The sequence below is a fragment of the Pseudorasbora parva genome, chromosome 6 (assembly GCF_024679245.1).
Source record: "Pseudorasbora parva isolate DD20220531a chromosome 6, ASM2467924v1, whole genome shotgun sequence".
Lineage (NCBI taxonomy): Eukaryota > Metazoa > Chordata > Actinopteri > Cypriniformes > Gobionidae > Pseudorasbora > Pseudorasbora parva.
Window position 1 is genome coordinate 39,564,890 of NC_090177.1, and position 22,235 is coordinate 39,587,124.

A 22,235-nucleotide genomic window follows, 5' to 3' on the forward strand; every position below is an offset into this window, starting at 1 on the left:
CAAAGATTGAGCATTTGAACATTTATTTTTATGACACAATATATTTGTTTTTTACTCAAGCATCTCAGAATAAACCTTTTTTTCATAGTACATAATATATATTACACAATTCTACACTGTTGTGCATGATTCAGATTAATCAAACAAACCCCAAAACACACAGAAATTGTTTAATTTTATAAAATGTTCCTTAAAAATCCCCTTAAGTAGCAAAGGCATCATATACTAGCTTGGGTTTGCTTTAGAAAATACACAATCAGACCAAGGGGAATAAATTGAGCTAAGTTGAAAGTAATTGCACAGCAGGTACATGACAAATTAAATTTAAAATAGATGTAACCTCTATAAACATTGACAACTGTCTCTTTGGCCAGCTGTCGGTCAACCATTCAGCCTGTGAAAGTTGAAGGGCTTTTTCCTAGTCTTCCACTTTCACATTTCAGAAATCAGGGCTCTTCCACTAAACTGTTGAAAACTTTTGGTTGTTCCACAGTCTTTACACTGCAGTGCAGAGGTCTTCTGTGATCCGTGGCTCCTTCATGAGACAAGGGTACAAAAAAATAGGATGAAATGTTGGAAGTGTTTTAACAATATCGTGTGTTGAAGTCAGGATGTAGCATGTATAAAAAAGTTGTGAAATTCAATTTCTCATGTCTAAATTTCTGACATAAATGATACCCTGTCACAATCAAATTAATTAACCATTTTCAGTTCAAAATGTATACAGAAATTAAAGGCAAGCACTTCATAGGGCTTCTCACACTGAGCTTATCGTCATTCTAAACACACCTTTAACCTCGGGTAAAGTAACATTTCACACTTTTATATTTACATGCTTTGGACAGTCACTGAAACACTGTGCACTCAATATAAATAATAAAGTCGGCATTGAAGAGGAAAAACATCAAATGCAAACAGAAAACGCAATTGCAGCGAAGAAGAGACCATTTAAATTATTGTATAGTCTGAAATGTCCATTCAGGATAAACTTGTAATACAAGGACATGCAAAGCTTGAGCATTTATGAAAACATATTGTGTGCAGTGCAGTGTCTGTCAGTGACCCGATACTGCACATATGTTATCCCATGGTTTATTAAAGTACAGTGTGGAACGGCAGTGTATGAATACCCAGGATTAATTGTTCATCTCAGGTAAATTATGATCAGTGTGAAACATGAAGCAAGATAACCCAAGATTCTGTATACCCGGAGTTTACTATTTCAAGTGTGAAAAACCCTAATGTTTTTTATCCTAATGAAGGGAAGCTTGTATTTTTAAAAAAAAATTACCTTTTCCTTCTTTTTCTTACCATTAACATGACGATCCTACTGTCAATAGAGCCATCCAACTGTTGTGGAACAGTCTAAAACAATCGAACATTATAGAATAGAAGAACATTCCTGGAAAATGTGACATATAACAACACACTATCTGTATAAGTAGCTTATGTCTTTATTAGAGCCTTTTAAAACTAACCTTGTTTTTGATCAGCTTCCATTATCCTGGGTGACATTCTGATTGTCAATTTACTGCAACAAAATCAAACAGATATATATAATGCTTGGTTGTGTACTTAATTTAATTTTAATGGGACACATTCAAACACATGAAATAGTGTTTGCATTTTGTTAGCTTAAGCACTATATATATATATATAGTACACTTGATAAAAATATATATAAATATATATACACTTGAAATTTTATAACCAACTAATTCAAAAGGGACAACAAATAAATACTATTTCTTGCTACTGTGTATAAACAAATAACTCAAAACCTTCATACCTCCATGGACAGCTGCTTTTTGAAGTGAATTTGAAGGTGTACTGTGCCATCTGGTCAGTTTAAAACACTGGGCAGTAGAAACTGTTGCAGAATGTCTTGCATTGATGTACATGAAGTAAAGCTGATCCTCTCCAAATCGTAATGCCTCAATAAATTAGTGGGAAAAACACATAAAACACTGGTGAGTATCAGATAAAAGCAAATAAAAAATACGGCGCCAACAACAAAATAAAATCACAAACAATTATGTTACTTAAACCAAGACCATATCAACAGACGCGATAGACATCGTAAAGCAGAGCACATTAGAAAAAAATAGAGCCACGTTCTGTATAAAGTGTTAATACAACAACGATGGATCAAATACACAACACAAATAAACTTGATAGATTAAACCAAAACACAAAACAGCTGTTTACCGTGTTCTCTTCTTCCGCCGTGCCGATTGTTTAGTTTTCGTGAACTCCGCCCACTTCCGGCATGAGACTGTGGCATGGCGCTGTTGTCCTCAGAGCGTTGTGAGTGACGTATATGGGTTCTGCGGTTCTGCAGTTGGTTATTATTGGCGCACACACTCACTCTACAACAAACGTATAATTCAAATTTGACCTGTAAAAGGCGCGCGCATTTGTCATTGGCCAGTATACCGGATGACAGTCAGAATAACCAATCATGCTCAAAGCAATACAGAGAGACAATGAATTAATGAATTGTTTAAATTGTGTGTGTGTATATATATATATATATATATATATATATATATATATATATATATATATATATATATATATATATATATATATATATATACATACATACATACATACATACATACATACATACATACATACATACATACATACATATATATATATATATATATATATATATATATATATATATATATATATATATATATACCAACCCCTACTCTGCTAAACACATACAGCGTAAACACTGCATATGTATTAATTTCAATTTCTGCATCTTGGTGGCATTACAGTTACATTCATGTGACCTATAATGACCCTTTTACATTTGTACAAATTACTGACCTTTCCTTTAGAAATAATCTTGCCTATTGTCAACTTTCATTTTCCCTTTTACTGTGTGGCACTATAACATAACTTGTTGATTTAGGGTGGATGCTCTGTCCAAAGCAACACTTGTTTGCTAATATTGCCATAATTCCATACAAGTTACACCATACACAGATGAGGCTTTATGACCACCTTCCTAATATTGTGTTGGTCCCCCTTTTGCTGCTAAAACAGCCCTGACCCCTAAGATGTTAGCAGCAGATCCTTTAAGTCCTGTAAGTTGCAAGGCAGGGCCACCATGGATCAGACTTGTTTGTTCAGCACATCCCACAGATGCTCGATTGGATTGAGATCTGGGGAATTTTGAGGCCAAGACAACACCTCTGCTTTGTGTCAGGAGCATTATCTGCTGGAAGAGCCACAGCCACCAGGAAATACCGTTTTCCATCAAAGGGTGTACACGGTCTACAACAATGCTTAGGTAGGGACGTGTTAAAGGAACATCCAAATGGATGGCAGGACCCAAGGTTCCCCAGCAGAACATTGCCTAAAGCATCACACTGCCTCCGCCGGCTCGCCTTCTTCCCATAGTGCATCCTGGGGCCATGTGTTCCTCAGGTAAGCCACGCACACGCACCCGGCCATCCACGTGATGTAAAAGCACACATGATTCATCAGGATTCGTGCTTTGTGGTCCAATTCTGATGCTCATGTGCAAATCATGGCGAAAAAAGGCCATCATTTACCCACCAAACCTGTACAAGTTTCTTTTTCTGTTTGTTATGAAGAATGTTGGTAACCAGACAGCTGACTGTCATCGACTACTGTTATGGAGGTCAGTTTGAAGTCAGTTAGCTGTCTGGTTACCAACATTCTTCATAACAGCTTCTGTGTTCAAACAGAAAAAGAAACTTGTACAGGTTTGATGGGTAAATAATGACAATTATTTTTATTTTTTTTGGTGAACCATCCCTTTTAACTCCCGAATTTAATAGAAGAATGCTTTATTTTCAAATGTGTTTTTTTCCAAGGTTTTGACAAAAATAAACGTGTTTAACTATCATTTGTTTTTTCCTGATACTTATTTTACTTTTGTCAGAATTCTTGGCTTTCTTCATCTAGGCCAGAGTTGAATTTGTATATAATTTAAGAAAACAGAAAAAATACCATAATATAGTGATTTTCTCATAAATATTTGATTTACTGTTATTTGTCATTAATGATTTAATACTAAAACTTGCAGTCAAAATATTAATTTACAGATATTGTTTGTAATTTTACATTAATGTTTATCAAATTTATGAAAACAGAGATCTACTCTATAAATAATAGTCATTTTCCTGTATAAAAAATAAGAATTACTGTTATTTGTCATTAATGATATAGTCCTTAAAATAATAGTCAAGTTGTTAATTTACAGATATTGTTTGTAATTTTACATGAATTTTATGTAATTTATGAAAATAGAAAAAATACTGTATAAATAATAAGGTAATTTCCTGTATTAAAAACTGAGAATTACTGTAATTTGTCATGAAGGATATGATCCTTAAAATAATGGTTGAGTTGTTAATTTACAGATATTAATTGTAATTTTACATGCATTTGTATGTAATTTATGAAAACAGAAAAATACTATATAAAAAATACAGTATTTTTTCTGTATAGAAAAATAAGAATTACTGTAATTTGACATTAATGATATAGTCCTTAAAATAATAGTCAAGTTGTTAATTTACAGATATTGTTTGTAATTTTGCATGAATTTTTATGTAATTTATGAAAATAGAAACAAATACTGTAAAAATAAGGTAATTTCCTGTATAAAAAAACTGAGAATCACTGTAATTTGTAATGAATGATATATTCATTAAAATAATGGTCAAGTTGTTAATTTACAAATATTATTTATAATTTTACATGCATTTGTACGTAATTTATGAAAACAGAAAAATATTATTTAAAAAATACAGTAATTTTCTTGTATAAAAAATAAGAATTACTGTAATTTGTCATTAATGATATAATCCTTAAAATAATGGTCAAGTTGTTAATTTACAGATATTGTTTGTAATTTTACATAGTTTTAAACATAATTAAAAATTACAAAAAAATACTGTAAAAAATTTAGAGTTATTTTCTGTAATTTTAGGATTTTTTTTTACAGTGTAATATATTTTTTAAATAGGTAGAATGGCCCTAATTCGATTTGTGTGAATTTTGATAAGCTGGACAAATGCAAACCTGCCCTAGTATCAATGCATTATATTTACTTATTTATTGCAGGTGCAAAAGGTCCTTAAACCCTTTAAAGTGGCAACAGAATCACTTTCAACTGACAAATATCCAACAGCGTCGGCTGTACTGCCTTTAATATATGTTCTGCTCACTCGACTAAACAAACGAACGCCAGACGAACCAGAACACCTGCATTGTCAGAGATGAAAACAAAGATTGTCACAGATCTTGAGAAGTGTTATAGTGAGGAAAAGGGCACATTTATGCTGCTTAACAACGCGAGTCACCTGGATCCATGCTTTCATCGCCTCATTCATTTGAAAGAGCAGAGAGGGCAGGTGCAGTTGGCTATACTGGAGAAGATGAAACAAGTGAATGTGGCAGGAGGAACAGGCAGCGAGGCCGCTGCCGGACAAACCCCGTGATCAGCAACCTGCTGAGAAAACTGCATTATCTGCTATGGGCTGTCTCTTCTGAGACACGTATGACACGGACAGCCCAGACCAGGACATCAGTCTGCTGCTTCAAAAAGAGATGATGATGATGATGATGATGTATGAACAAGAGTCTCCAATACCTGCTCAACAAAATCCTCTCATGTGGTGGAAAAATTTGGGCTCTGGGAGATACCCTCACGTCGATAGAAAATATCTTTCAATGCCGGATCCTCAGTGTGCTCTGAATGAGTCTTTTCCTCCGCTGGGAATATAGCAAATAAAAAGAGACCAGCACTTTCCCCTTCAAATGTGATCTATCTTGTGTTTTTGGCAAATAAACTGTAGGCCTTCAGGCATAAGACCCGACGGTGACAGTGCACAAACAATACAATGGAATAAATTCCAGTCAGTGTTTTTTTCCCCCTTTTTTATACAAGCTCCAAGAATGTAAGTAACTTTTTTTTCGTGTTTAATATTTTATTTTACTTTATTTCTTATGAACCTCAGGGTAAAAGCTATTTGTTGTCACATTTCTTAGAATTGTGTGCCTCATTTTATTTAACGTGTAGGCTATTGTACTGACTGAATAGATATTGCATAAATGCACTGCTTCCACTGGTTTGATTATTTACTGTTTCATGTCAAGAAAAAATTCCATGTTTACCACTGCACAGCTCGCTCGGATTTATCTTTATATTATTATATTTATTATAATGCGCATCATTGGGAATATGCGCAACCAGATTTATTTCTGAGCAATTTTGACAGCCCTACTTGGTAGGCCTACCTCCTTTTGTGCTAATTCTAATACAAGAGCAACATCGCAGGCTTTCTTGAAATTCGGGTCCTTCTCTGACAGTAACCTTGTGTGATAAACCTCTCCTGCAAGTCCACAGACAACTGAGAGCATTACTCAGAAATATTCAAGCTCACATGAACTCCAGAATTAATGCCAGATTGTAATCAGATATTGTTTCCCCAGGAATTTGGTTGTGTTGGTAAAATCTCAAGCATTCTGCAATCAGCATCGGCTTGGGCTTAAAATTCTCAGAAAGCTTCAGAGTAATTTCCTGGTATGATAAATCAATCACTTTAAAAAGTTTACCTTGACATTTCAAAAGGCAATATTCCACTGTTCCCAAAACACTCAGGAAAACATTAGCTTTTTTCCACTGTCAATCTAATTTGCCGCAATCCATTGCTCAAGTCTCTCCAAAATAGGTATCACAATCATCTTTGGCACTGTCAAACTCCTCTGTTTTAGTATAATATTCCTTTTCTTTGTAAATTATTTAGTCTTTCTCGTCTTCCCTTTATTTTTCAATACGTCAATTGTGTGCAGTGAATGTCAACAGACCAACCGTTACCTTTGTGCTGTTGCTATCATTTCGTCCTCTAGATGTCGCCTTACTCCCACAAGCTCAGCATGTGACTGTCTGTCACTGCCTCCATGGCCTTGCACTTTGGCTTGCAAACAGTTCTCTGTTGCTCTTCCATGCCGCTTTTTTTCTCGGATCTTCCATGCTCATTCCATGCACTAAGGCTTCCGAAACTACCTCGTTGCCACTGTTATGTTTTACTGTACAGAGGAACGACACGGACAGCCATTTCCCTAGAGTCATTACTGGTGAGTGCTTCAGATTTCGCTCTCTCAGTTACACTGCCTCCTGCTCCAACCAGCGTTCTACACATGGGGCAACTACCGTAGTGCACAGGGCTGTACCCAGGATTTTCTAAATACCGAGGTCCAAATATGAATTTTGGAGGGTTTGAAAAAAAAATAAAAAAACATTTCCCTCCTTTACATATGCATTTTAAGACATAAGAAAATCAAAGAATCAGCAAACTGTAGCTTTAAAACCATGTCAGTGTGCAGTATAAATTATTTTAAGAAGACAACAGATTTTTATAAACGAGAATCTGGTTGAATGTTGCAAAAAAAAAATTTGACTCCATATTAGAAAATTAGAAAATCAGTTTTGTTGTTAAATTGAGCCAAAGACGACATATGGGTGACTCCGTCTTTGAAAACCTAGCTAAAGTTAATTTTTGAGATTTACATTATGTAAAGAACATTATTTGAACATATAACCTTGATATATGTAATGTCAAATGAAAAATCATGTCAAAGATAGAAAAATCTAAATTTGATGTTCCTAATCTCAATATTAGATTATGAGACTTTCGCCTGGATTTCACAGACAAGAATCACATTATGTGCAGCAATTAGGAATATATTGCCCAGCAAACACACAACGTTGGCACAACGTACTCAACCTTCTAACAACGTTGACACAACATGGCCAAAAGGTTGCTATAATACGTTGTGTGGTGAAGGTTGTTACAGTGTTGTCACAACGTTGACATTGAACCACCGCCCGGACTACTGCTTAAAGTTGTGCCAAGGTATCTGGACAACCACTGGGCGACCTGCACTCGTCATCACTGTCCTGAAGCGTGAATATCAGCTTTTTAAATTTCAACTGACAGTTGAACCGTCTCATTCTTCAACGAGTAGGCTAATAACTTGATACGCGTATACGTGAGTATTGCTTTCAATTTACATTAGCTGATACGTAAATATTCAAACAAGCTACAATTTCCGTGTCTATGTGACAATCGTTCGTTCTTTATTTTACAAACTACATTTTTTTTTTAAATAATATATTTTTAAAATAAAATAAACGGACAAATCATGTTATTATTCATGGAGTTGGGATTTTGTGTATTACCATCATAACGCTATTTCTTTTAAAGGGATCCCCTGGTGTTGAGACTTGTATGGCTTAATATAACATAAATGATGCCTCTTACTGAATTATGTAGTAGAAAACCCATGAAAGATCTACGTTATTTTAAAAAATTGATTTTATATTTGGACCATGGGCAGCGCCATTTTGTTTGCGTTCTAGGTTGATGACGTAGAATGGTGGCACTCCTCAATCAGCTGGTGCTACCCGTAGCTATTTTTACCACAACGCAACTCGAAAATTGTTTCAAAGTTAAACAAAAACCAATGAATTGCTTTGTAATTATACTTAAAACACACTCAAACATACATGTGCACACAAACTCACCTACACAAACAGATCGGCGGCCGGGCACACACAGCTGACAGACTGCGTTGTCTCAATCGAGATGTTGGGCTGCTCAGTCTCCACGACAGGGGCTGAATCCGAAATCGACCCCCTATACCCTGAAATAGGGCATTATTTGAAGGGACGGACATTTGTAGTGTTGTCCGACACCATAGTGGACATGTTCGAGTGCAGTCATTCAGTCTCACGTTCACCGCAATAACGAGTGTACAGCCGATTTACAAACAGCTCTCCGACTTCACGCACCCAAACATACATGTGGACACAAACTCTCTCGCTCACACAGACTCACACACACCCCAACAGATCGGCGCGAACAATATCTAGGTAGGATGATGGGATAAGTTAACGTGAGGAAGAGAGGCAGGATGTTTTGGTGATGATGCATGGGATTGGTTTGTGCATTAAAGTTTGAGCACAAGCTCAGTGAATTAACCTCAATCTTTAAACTTTCACTTTTAAGACACAAATTACTTTCGCTACTTTTGTTTACTAATACAACTTGAAGGAGTTAATGAAGACGATCGAGTGCGTGAAGTCGGAGAGCTGTTTGTAAATCGGCTGTACACTCGTTATTGCGGTGAACGTGAGACTGAATGACTGCACTCGAACATGTCCCTATGGTGTCGGACAACACTACAAATGGCCGTCCCTTCAAATAATGCCCTTTTCAGGGTATAGGGGGTCGATTTCGGATTCAGCCCCTGTCGTGGAGACTGAGCAGCCCAACATCTCGATTGAGACAGCGCAGTCTGTCAGGTGTGTGTGCGCGCCCGCCGATCTGTTTGTGACTTGTGTAGGTGAGTTTGTGTGCACATGTATGTTTGAGTGTGTTTTAAGTACAATTACAAAGCAATTCATTGGTTTTGTTTAACTCTGAAACAATTTTCGAGTTGCGTTGTGGTAAAAATAGCTACGGGTAACGCCAGCTGATTGAGGAGTGCAACCACTCTACGTCATCAACCTAGAACGCAAACAAAATGGCGCCGCCCATGGTCCAAATATAAAATCGATTTTTTAAAATAACGTAGATCTTTCATGGGTTTTCTACTACATAATTCAGTAAGAGACATCATTTATGTTATATTAAGCCATACAAGTCTCAACACCAGGGGATCCCTTTAACGTTACCAGATTTACTCAGATCCTTACCGTTAAGAAAGTGTTCAACATCTCATACCTGCTGGTTTCTGGACTTGCATTTCTTGACATAGGCCTATCTTTGCTTTTTTTCTGTGTGTTTGATGTATTATACTTAAACTAAATATTTGTTTATTCTATTTTATTTATTTTTACAAAATGTATCTGTATGTATGGTCGCTTACCACATGCTGTTATAATAAAGTTGAATTAGTTGAATAAACTTGTATGTCATTTTTACTCTTCAAAAGTGTGTTGCAGGTGTTGATTATAATTAATTTACTGTTAAGCCCATAAATAACAGGATAAACAATAGGCATATAAAAAGTATAATGTCTGAAATTAAAAATGAACCACTATGGGGAATGGGAAATATAGCACTTAAAAAATAAGTTGTCAGAATGTCGTCTTGAAGTTGCTGAATGTAGCGCAACAACGTTGCTACAGCCCCGTCGCGTCTTACAATTCTACGTTGTTACAATGTTGCGAGCACGTCGACATGCGACGTTGCCATAGTAGAAATGCAACGTGCCACAGACGTTGCCACAACGTAAACGTGTTTGCTGGGTGTAGGCTAATGCTTTTTCTATTCTGAGCACAGTGGGCTACCTGCTCTTTCTGTCTCATCGCCATCATCTTCTCTCTTTCTTTCTCCTTCTCTTGCCCTGTATTCTCTTTTCAAAGCTAAGCTTTGTTTGAAGCAGTCTTTTCATTTTCGTCTGTATCGGTAAAAACAAAGTTGTAAATGTAAATTTACTGAAGGCTTCCAAGAAAACCAGGTAAAGAAAACGTTATTAGTTTGCATCCCTGATTATTAAGCGTTCTTGCGGTGTTGTGATGTCAAACATCAGTCATTGTTCGAAGCGCCGATTGGTAGTTGTGGCATTTGTCCCGCCTCTCCTCTCTTCTGATTGGACATTGATGTTCACCCAAAGTTGAACTGTGGATGCTCAACGTGTAAAAATGGACAAAACCTGCCAGCTGTTGGCGCTATTGAAAAGTGCGGCGCATCCATTGGAAACAATTGAAAACATACGCCGGGCGAGGCGAGAACACCTGTTTGTACGTCCTCGCTGCAGCCTGTAGCACGATGACGTACTGGATCAGATCCAACGTGTACTGGACGCGCATGCGCGGTGGTTTCATTCACAATTCGATGACGTCCTATACGCATGCGCAGAAGAGTTTTGGGGACATTGAATGCACAGGAGAGTTTGCTGGATAGATAAATACTCAAACCGCTCGCGCAAAAATAACGATTAATAACATGCACACGTCATCAGGACACACGTTTAGCATTTTTCCTTGAATGTGTAGGCTGGTATTTTAAAGTTCTTTACAGATCGTGTTGCATTGAGGATTAAAATAACAGAGACAATTACTTGACTCATTTTTCCTTCCACTCAACAGCAAAAACGATCAGAATATATAAAAATTAACTGTTTTGCATGCATGTACAGCGAAACTAGGATAATTTAAGCATCACATTTATGAAAAGATGATTTATTAATCAATAATTACTTAATATTATTTATCAGTAGGCTACTACAACTACACAGTTTAGAACATCATCTATATACAATAATGATCATACATTATGACTAGCGCATACGCATTATAAATTAACTCAGAGATCTGTATGAATGACATTGCCATAACGATCCACCATCCAGTACGTATTGGATCTGATCCAGCAACGTCATCGTGCTACAGGCTGCAGCGAGGGGAGTCTCGTTTGTACACGCCACCTTAATAAGCTATTATTTTGCAACTTCTATTATGTACACCTCGGAGAATTACCGAGGTCCGGACCTTGGGGACCTCAATGGTGGGTACGGCCCTGGTAGCGCATAGTATAGCTTCGCATGACAAATACATTACATTACATTACATTCAGAAATGTAACTGTAGTGTCGTGGTTTTTACCTCCAACCATGACATTATGCCATCCGTTCTGATGCCTACGCACTTCTTGAAATGAAGGCTGATAATGCCAAGAAATGTCAAGTTAGTGTTGTTGTGGATGTTTCTGCCATCTCTCCCTGCATATCAACTAAGTGTAGAATAGAAAATGTAGAAAAAAATTGTTCTATGAGACACTGAAGTAACGCACCACCACACACCGCTGCTTTACTTTAGTTTACTTTTATCTGTAGTCTCGTCGATTACCTGTCTCTCTCCGATATCTTTTAGCAAGTATCTGAACATGCAACAGGTTATGGCATTGCTGATAAGTGCTGTAGCCTAAGTTTTGTATGATGGACGCTTAAGTCCTATCGAAATGCTAAATTTACCAATTCACCCAAATCATCACTTGACCTAACTACTGTGTGGAAAGCAATATAGCTTGCTAGCTGAGCTCAGCCTTTTGATTTATCACAGATGGTTTTGACACAGTAAAGCCGATGTCTGTTAGATGTGTTGAGGAAAATGGCTTGGCATTCGTCTTGTATTTTGCCTGTGCTTGCATGTTCTAAGAGGTCTCCATGTGTGCACAAATCTCTGTTTTACAGTACCTGCACATCGCTGTACTTTAATCAAAGACCACTTGGCCTATACAGTCTTTAAGTTGTGTATCCTTTTCCCAGTCTTTATTGAACTTCTTTTTTTTTTTTTTTTTTTGCCATACTTTGACAAATTTGTTGGTGGCATTGTTTGTGGAAATGTACATAATGTCTATTTTTCTATAACGTGATTTTTTTTTCTCCAATGAGGGGGAGAAGGGGAATGAGGTTGCGGGATGTTTGAGGCTGAATTGCTCTATAGAGTAATTTATAAGATTATAAGATATATGTATAAGAGCTGTATACAGCACTTATATTATGGCACTGATTGGCTATTAGCCTTTATACATGTCTGCAGTGTCAATCAATGCATTGGAGAAAACAGTGTCCATAAATGTAAAGAAACAACGTTTTCCTAACAAGCAACCATATTTTTAAAAATAAGCAATGTCTCCTATTATAAGCACACTTGGCAACTCAGGTAGTGAATGTTTAATGATAACCATATTCATCCGCTCAGTCACACAGAGCCGAAGGACACCCAAAACAATGCTCTTGTTTTTTTAACCACTCCAATGAATATTGTTCCCATATGCTTAATGCTTTACATGTATAGCTGTAATAATATTATGCGAGTAAAAACAGCACTTGGAATCACACACACACACACACACACACACACACACACACACACACACACACACACTAACAGTTTTTGTGCTACTCTGCTTATTCTCAAAATATATTATTGTGGAACTGCTAATACTATTAGTTCCTGCATAATTGCTTGTGTTTATCCCCATTTGTATGTTGCTCTCGATGAAAGTATCTATGTTAAACTGTTTGTTCTCTCTTCCGCCTTCATCTACCTTTTCAAATATTCAACTTTTCATTCATCTCCTGTGCTTCAAATGATATTGCAGAGCTCAGCTACCCTCTCTGTTCGTGTGTGTGTGAGTGAGAGAGAGAGAGAGAGAGAGAGAGAGAGAGAGAGAGAGAGAGAGAGAGAGAGAGAGAGAGAGAGAGAGAGAGAGAGAGAGAGAGAGAGAGAGAGAGAGAGAGAGCGTGAACATGAATATTGCTGGACGAGCCTCATAAATTGTCTCCATCCAATTAAAGGCGAGAGCATACATTACTGTGCAGCAGCTCAGCCAATCAGGAGACACTGCTGGAGTACAGCAGTCAAATTTTGAAGGGTTAAGTGAGCAGAGGAAAGATCCTGCATGTATGTTCTCTGCTTCTGCATCAGCTGATCTCTAAATCAGTTTAGTGTGAATAACGCTGGACGTCTGTGTATTCCTTAAAGACACCGTAAGAGAGGAGATTTTTAGACAAGATTTTCTGAGGTTTTTGGCTTGACATCCCATTAAGTTTCTCTTTGGGACACCCAGCCCGTATGGTAAGTAGCCATTTTAAAATATGATGTCTACATAGAAATACAGTTATTTCCTTGACAGTATATCAATGTTTGCCATTTTACAAAAATCAGAAAACATTTAATTTTAAGGCATGTGACCAAATCTGCATGGATGATTCGTTACTTGGAAAGTGCAGTTTGGACCCCAAAATCCAACCTTAGAACATACAGTAATAGCTATATTACTATATATTACTAAAGGCAAACAAAGGTTTATGTGATGAATTTAATGGATAACTGCCAGGTGCTACAACTCTCTGAATGCTTAGTCTTGACTGTATTACTGGCAGTAGTGTTTAAACGATAGGTGATATATTTTAGGGTGGAGGGAGAATCATTATTCTTTGTACCGATATAATCAATGACAAGATGCATAGCCTTCATTATTGAAACAATGAGAAATAAAAAGTAATAAAGAGTGTTAGTAACATCCATTAGAAGATATCCCTATTAACACATCAACAGCAAAAGTTAGCAAATATTAGTTTCATTGGTCCCGCTTTATATTAGGTGTCTTTATCAAATTAATAATTTGACACAATGCACTTACATGTTTTTACTTATCTTATTATAATTACCTGAATCTAATTGCATCCATAATTAATTTCAGTAACTGCATCTGTATTTAGACTGTTAACACCTACCCATACCACCTAACTTGTCCCCAACCTTAACCGTATCCCACCTCAATAGCACAAGTGTTTTGCAATACAACACTAAGAAAATTAAACTTGTTTATATATATATATATATATATATAGTAGTTAAAAACAGCTACTATAAAGTGTTTGTTTTTATCAAAATGATACAGTATGTTTTTTTGTTTTTGTTTTTAAGAATGCCTTTTTACCAGCTTATATTTTTCCAGCCAGTAGAGGGTGTCATGTCTTGCTATAAATCTGGGGTGTTGAACTCAGTTCCTGGAGGACCACTGTCCTGCAGTATTCTGCTCCAAGCTGAATTAAACTGATTTAACCCGAATTAAGCTAATCAAGGTCTTCAGGATTACTATACCAGGCAGGGGTTTGGAGGCTGGTTGGGGCTAAACTTTGCAAGACAGTGGCCCTCCAGGAAATGAGTTCAACTTGTGCTATAATAAATAAATGAAAACTAAACTAAAGTACCAGCATTTGTGTATTTGTGTATTTTTTGTGTGTTTTTTGTGTTTTGTTTTTACATACAAACTCTGAAACTGAACTTTTAGTCTGACTTTTTAGTCTAGCTCTTATATAGCCCGTGAAATCAATTTGTGTTACTTTTATTTTATGTGTAGCCTGTTAGCTTCAAGGTAATCTATATGCAACCTATGCCCTGTTTAAGCCTGATATTAATATGCGTTTTTGGACGATCTGATCACAAGATTGACGACACTTAATACAGGTGTCAGTGGGATCTAAAATGCTTATCCACTTTTGACCACTTCCAGAGGTAGTCGAAAACACATTCAAACAGCCACAAAAGACTGTGTACTCTCTGCTGCTGACCTAATGGGCAAACATTATGAGAAGCGCACTAGACAGGCGGGATTAAAAGACCCAAGTTTGGTTTGCAGAAGAAAAACATACCAAGCAAGCACAATGTTCTCTCACCATTCCTGATTTCTAACACACACTCACAGCTTACGGACGTTATCTTGTGGCTGTCAGAGCTTCTGCTTTCCGTATGTTTTTCAGTCATATCCGGTCATGTTCATATGTAAATTGCATGAGTTTATTTTATCCATTAGATGGAAAGATCTGAAAAGCCCTTACATTTACCCGCCCATAGACCCTCCCCTCGAAGAAATCAGGACAGAAGTGGTTGAAATTGGACAAAAGAGGCAGATTAAAACACCAGGTGTAAACGGGAATGTGTCTCCCTTGTCTACTTGTGTGATCTGATCGACCAAAACGCATCTTAATACCAGATGTAAACAAAGCTCTAGTCTCATTAGAAAAATGTGACTCTACTTACATTTTTGTAAACCTCCCAAATGTATCTATACATACAATTCAAGTAAATACTAAAAGCAGTAAAATACCAACACCTTTATTCCTATTAGACAATTATGATTAGAGGAGCAGATTATTGATTAATAAATATTTATTTGTGTGTGGTTCCTTGCACAATACTCTATGATATCAAAGCATTTTTACCTTTGATTTGTACATTAATGCATTTTGATGTTTGCATCACATGATCAGCATCAGCTCCATATATGTTTGGCTTTTCTGATGTAGTAAACTTGCTCAGTAGCTCACCTGATACAGCTTTGACATTGCAATGTGGACTATAAGACATGAGTCACGATGAAAATGGCATAGTTGCTTTAGAAAATGTATTTTCATTTCACATTTCCTGTTAACACTATCGGTGAGGTTTAGAGTACATTTCAATAGGCTACTTTTTTTCTTAAAGGGTTAGTTCACCCAAAAATGAAAATTCTGTCATTAATTACTTACCCTCATGTCGTTCAACACCCGTAAAACCTCCGTTCATCTTCAGACACAGATGAAGATATTTTTGTTGAAATCCGATGACTCAGAAAGGCCTTTATTGACACCAATGTCATTTCCTTTCTCAAGACCCATAAAGGCACTAAAGACTAGCCTGACAAGCCAGAGCCACATCAAGATGTTTGGTCTGGAAACTCACCATTGACAGCTCAATCCGAGGGGCGGATAAACGGTTGTCTTTCAAACTCCCTCTGCACGCGATAGGATAGCGCTACAACCAACCAGAGCAACGAAGGTGAAACAGAGCTTGTTGACAGATTAAACATTCACCGTATCCGGTCGGCTAAACTCCGAACACATCTTCCCTTTTTAAGAATGACTTCAGTGTCGTTCTTTGTTCTTTTCTCAGAGAAAAGCTTAACTCCAAGTCTTCCAGAATCGCAGTCAAAGCTGCATTGTGCTTGGAAAGACCGCCGCCGTTCGCCAGTTTCTGTGTTTACTAGAAGCACGCAAACGCAACTCGGCCGTCATCATTATGGCCCCGCCCGCCGACTCTATACACGATGTGATTGGCCCGTCCAGAGTGAGAGGAATACAGCTCAGAAGGGTATTGAGAGTTGCTAGACGACACTTGCGGGCAGATAAAATTTGCTGCCGCTAGGGTGCGTCTAGATTTCTAAAGACATCATTACAAAGCCCATCTCACTACAGTGGCTCTACAATCATTTTATGAAGCCACGAGAATAGTTTTTGTGTGCAAAAAAAAAACTACTACTAAATAACGACTTATAGTGATAGGCCGATTTAAAAACACAGCTTTCTGCAGCCTTGGAGCTTAAATTAACTGTATGTAAGAAATGTATTTCAATGAATCCTAAAATAGCCCTGATATGTCACTAGACATTAAAGGGATACTTCAGCGCTGGGAATATGAATCTGTATTTAAACTGGGTCATCAATGCAGTAGAAATGTGAAATTATTTTTGAATTTGGTGTCTTCTAGACTGAGAAAAGACAGAAAATGTATTTTTGTCCCATGGGGATGAAAGACTACAATTCCCAGAATGCTTCGCTGCCCTGTGTAGCTGCGACTACACTCGCGGCATACATTCACAACTCGAGTTCAATCTGGCGCGTTTCAGTTCATGCCTTTGCAAGCTTAACTTTCATAGAAATGAATTTGAGAAGTTAAAAGACTTACATTGCTCACCACAGCTCCGTTTAAATGATCCTGTCTGCAAGCTGAGCTCTCCCTGCAAGCTGAGTGTAATCTCCCATCCCCCAATGCCGGATTCAAAACATGCGGAAATGGCTCCCTCTGCTGGCTGTAGTCTTTAGCCTTTGGGCAAACATTCCTCCTATGATGCAAAAATCGTCATTTTGCATCATAGGAGGAATTTTTCCAGAAATAAAATGCATAAATCTCTCGTCTCAGGGAGATATGAGGGGGGAAAGCACAATAATTTGAATATTCTCCAGGGTTTCTACTGATACAAAGCCATATGCTAATCGCTGAAGTAACCCTTTAAGAAATCATGTTAATTTCAAATACTTATATCACTGACAACAGTAGTCCAGCCAGGATATTGTCATTTAAAAGTCGTTGTTGCAGCTCAACTGATGTTGATTATCTCATGTTGTGTTTTGGCCTGAAGCTCCGCCCTACACCATCGACCAATCACGAAGTCAGTAATGCTCTAGTTACCATAGCTGCAGCTACAAACGTTCCTGCTGATCCTGCATCCAATCTGGCAACCTCGAGTCAGGGGGAGGGGGAGAGGGATACACCGCTCTACAGTCATTTAAAAGTGACTGCAGTACCAGTTTTGGCCACAATCTTACTTTAATAAATCAGTATATCGATTCAGCTGTTCGGACAAATTTTCATTTTTGGTTGAACTAACCCTATAACCTTTTAGCGCAAATTACCGAACTGCTGCGATACATACAATAACCAACATACATACATTGTTTCCAGATTCAAATTTATCTGTTTCGTATAAACCTGAATGCCCTTTCAATGTCACTCACTGGACATTTCACTCTGAAAGTGTTAACGTAATATCATTTTGGAGAAATTCCGCATCAGGCACTTTTTTTTCTAAAGCCTTTGGTTGTCTATATGCTATTGTATATAGTTTACAATGTATTGTTTATCGGCGGGGAAGGAGCCTGAGCTTGTGCGGGAGGTTGAGAGATACCGACTAGAAATAGTCGGGCTCGCCTCCACGCACAGTTTGGGCTCTGGAACCACACTCTCTACCACTCTGGAGTTGCCCATGGTGAGAGGCAGCAAACTGGAGTAGGTTTGCTTATAGCCCCCCAGTTCAGCCGCCATTTGTTGGAGTTCACCCCGGTGAACAAGAGGGTCGCTTCCAGTCGGAGATAGGTCACTCACTGTCATATGTGCCTACAGGGACACCTGGAGGGGCGTGATTGGGAGGAACGCCCCCCTGATCTGAACCCGAGCGGTGTTCTGTTATTGGACTTCTGTTCTAACTATAGCTTGTCCATAACGAACACCATGTTCAAGCATAAGGGTGTCCATCGGTGCACATGGCACCAGGAACCCCCTAGGCCGAAGATCGATGATCGACTTTGTGGTTGTCTCATCTGACCTCCGGCCGTATGTCTTGGACATTCGGGTGAAGAGAGGGGTGGAGCTGTCAACCGATCACTACCTGGTTGTATTTTGGGTCCGATAGCGGGGGAGGAAGCTGGACAGACTCGGCAGACCCAAATGTACTGTGAGGGTCTGTTGGGAACGTTTGGCTGAAACCCCTGTCAGAGAGATCTTCAACTCCCACCTCCGGCAGAGCTTCGACCGGATCCCGAGGGAGTCTGGAGATATTGAGTCCGAATGGACCATGTTCTCCACCTCCATTGTCGACACGGCCGCTCAGAGCTGTGCCCCCTGCTTAGGGCTGTTCGGTCCCTTTACGACCAGAGCAGGAGCTTGGTCCGCATTGCCGGCAGTAAGTCAAATTTGTTCCCGGTACACGTTGGTGTTGCTGTGTTGGCAACCTCAGACCAGGACCTTCAGCATGCACTGGGACGGTTTGCAGCCGAGTGTGAAGTGGCTGGGATGAGAAGGCCATGGTTTTTAGTCGGAAAAGGGTGGCTTGCTCACTTCAGGTTGGTGGAGAGTTCTTGCCTCAAGTGTAGGAGTTTAAGTATATTGGGGTCTTGTTCACGAGTAAGGGAAGGATGGAACGGGAGATTGACAGATGGATCGGTGCAGCATCTGCAGTAATGGGGGCGATGTACCGATCTGTCGTGGTGCAGAAGGAGCTGAGCCAGAGGGCGAAGCTCTTGATTTACCAGTCAACCTACGTTCCTACTCTCACCTATGGTCATAAGCTGTGGGTCATGACCGAAAGGACAAGATACCAGATACAAGATATAGGCAGCTGAAATGAGCTTTCTCCGCAGGGTGGCTGGGCGCTCCCTTAGAGATAGGGTGAGAAGCTCGGTCACTCAGGAGGAGCTCAAAGTAGAGCCGTTACTCCTCCACATCGAGAGGAGCAAGCTGAGGTGGCTCGGGCATCTATTTCAGATGCCTCCTGGATGCCTTCCTAGGGAGGTGTTCCTGGCAGATCCCACCAGAAGGAGGCCCCGGGGAAGACCCAGGACCCGCTGGAGGGATTATGTCTCCCGGATGGCCTGGGAACACCTCTGGGTTCTTCTGGAGGAGCTGGAGGAAGTGGCTAGTGAGAAGGAAGTCTGGGCATCTCTGCTTAGACTGTTGCCCCTGTGACCCGGCCTCGGATAAGTGGAAGATGATGGATGGATAGATGGATTATTTATCAAATTATCGTTTAGTTGTTATTTGCAAAAATTAGAATAACCCTCCTTATAATTCTGTAATTCTGACTAACAATAGCAAGCAGCAAGTCATTGTATGCTTAGCAATTAGGGGTGTAATGATACACTCGTGTCACAATTCGATTCGATATATATATTAGGGGTTGAACAACTTCCGATTTTTTAAAGTCGACATTTATGTGATGAAAGTCGAGTCGACGTCTACTAGTCGCTGATGACGTCAATAAAGAACAAATAAGCCTGAACCTCGAGCTGAGACGCGAACACAGGACAGCTATGGCATATGACACAGCACTGCCCATAAGGTTATTGGTCCTACAAACAGCTTCTGTATCAGTTCTTTTATCTTATGGTCGTTATATTTCTCACAGATTTCTGCTCGTTCTGAATAAGATACAGATAAAGTAGCACAATAAAGATTACATGTATATGAATGCGTTAGTTAGTGATTGCGTGTGAATTCATTCTACCTGACTGTACTAACAGTGAAGCTGTGAGTTTTAGTTATCCAGAAATATATGCTAGAACTTTTCAGTTTCTAAGCTATTTTACTGATAAATCACAGAACAGTGTTGATAATACATTTCTGCGCTACTGAATGGTTTTGTATGAGGCGTGCGCGATCTTCGCGTGATATGCGATCGGCTATGTGTGTGTGTTGCAATGCATGCAACACACACACATGATGGTACCACAGATGGAATAATCAAACATGTCTTGTGGAGAGCTCAAGGAGTATGCATTTATTTGTAATTTTTAACTGTTGAAAGCAGAGCCTGCGTGTCAGGAAATTGTTTATCCTGTTACGCCCCTATATATATATATATATATATATATATATATATATATATATATATATATATATATATATATATATATATATATATATATATATAATCACGATACTGAGCTTACGATACAATATGTATCCCGATATTTTAAGCCAACATAAAGAAGAGTTTCTTTGTTTTTATTATTAAAATAATAATATTATTATTATTATTTGTGTATTATTATTATTAGGACCCACAAATATTCCCCCATTGAATCATTATACATTATATTCAACATTGTATATAGTCGTTTAATGTAATAATGTCACTGGAACTCCGTAAACTTTCATTTTTTTCCTTCACACATTACTCATGCTTCCAATGCAGGCAGCATCTCTCCTGGTGCTCATAGCTCCTACATCTCCCACTATACATGTTAGAATAAACCATCTAAAAGGCTTTGAACAATCATACTCCTAAAACTAAGTGTTAACTAGTGATTTAAATGCTGTTTGCACTTTGACTTTGAGGAGCGCTGCTTTAAATAATGTTTGCGCTTTTGAGGAGTGCCATTCCATCAGCGCGTGTACTTCAGATGATCAAAGCAATACGTCACAGTTTGACACAAGAAAGCGTATCAAAATGACCGCTCTCAAACTGTAAATGTTTAGCTCATCCACAAATTTAAATTCTGCATTTTCTCACTCTCATGTTTCTGCACGTCTCGCAATCATCTGAACGTCCGTGTCAGGGATGGAAATTAACTTTTTTGTCCACCGGCCACTGTGGCTGGTGAATTTCAAAATCTACCAGCCACTCCATGTTTTTACCAGCCACTTTCTTGTTTTTAACCGACAATGTGTAACTGCATGTGAAAAATTAATACTACAAGCTCTACAATACTTAAGCAGTTTATTTAATCTCAAGTCTCAATGAAATACTGACATTTTCTCTTTCTCTCTTATACACACACAAACCATGAACTGATATACATTTCATTAAATGAGTAGGGCTCTGTGCTCTGTGCGCTTTTTTTTTACCTGGATGTGGCATTTGGATGATTTGTGATATTTTATGGCTTCCAGTTTTAGGTTTTTAGTCCCAACAATGAAACTATTAGTTTTGGCATCTTCTGAAGCGTGTTGACGACACACCGAGCAGAACATTGTCAGTAGGGATGCACAGAAATAAAAATTATTGGCCGAAACCGAAACACCAAAAGAAATTATGGCAACTATTAGTACCATTGCATTTATGGCTAATGCTATGACGGTGTAACTTTACTAAAAATCAAGGCATTGCGATTGCATAAATTAATATTAAAGTTTCAAATATTAATCAATTACAAATTATGCAAATATTTATTTAGCACATTGCAACAATCCACAGTATAAAATACAATTCAAACTAAAATGTTTAACTTGACCTCACGCATGTGTACATTTAATAATAGCTAATGTACAGGCCTAATGGCTTGCAGAAAGGTACAGAAATTAAATAAAGTAATCAAATGTAAAATAACTGCATATTTAACTGTTT

General features: G+C 38.2%; 1 protein-coding gene and 1 long non-coding RNA gene across 4 annotated transcripts in view; one reads left to right on the forward strand and one right to left on the reverse strand.

Annotated features, from left to right (window-relative positions):
* Positions 1 to 6: 6 nt before the first annotated feature.
* LOC137079003 (uncharacterized) lies at positions 7 to 2,349 on the reverse strand. Its single transcript, XR_010905388.1, has 5 exons — positions 2,209 to 2,349; positions 1,790 to 1,934; positions 1,479 to 1,531; positions 1,312 to 1,365; positions 7 to 535 (listed from the first exon to the last, which is right to left on the reverse strand). It is a non-coding gene; the product is annotated as an uncharacterized lncRNA (long non-coding RNA).
* A 4,624-nt stretch (positions 2,350 to 6,973) lies between these two features.
* The window catches only part of syt2a (synaptotagmin IIa), a 133,618-nt gene continuing 118,356 nt past the window's right edge, over positions 6,974 to 22,235 (forward strand). The window contains exon 1 of one of the 3 annotated variants that reach the window (XM_067446902.1): positions 6,974 to 7,131. In XM_067446902.1, the coding sequence (XP_067303003.1) occupies positions 7,026 to 7,131 (106 nt within the window). In that variant the 5' untranslated portion in view covers positions 6,974 to 7,025. Of the gene's footprint in view, positions 7,132 to 13,452; positions 13,646 to 22,235 lie in introns of those variants that run through there. The other 2 variants (XM_067446903.1, XM_067446905.1) reach the window with 2 other exon arrangements.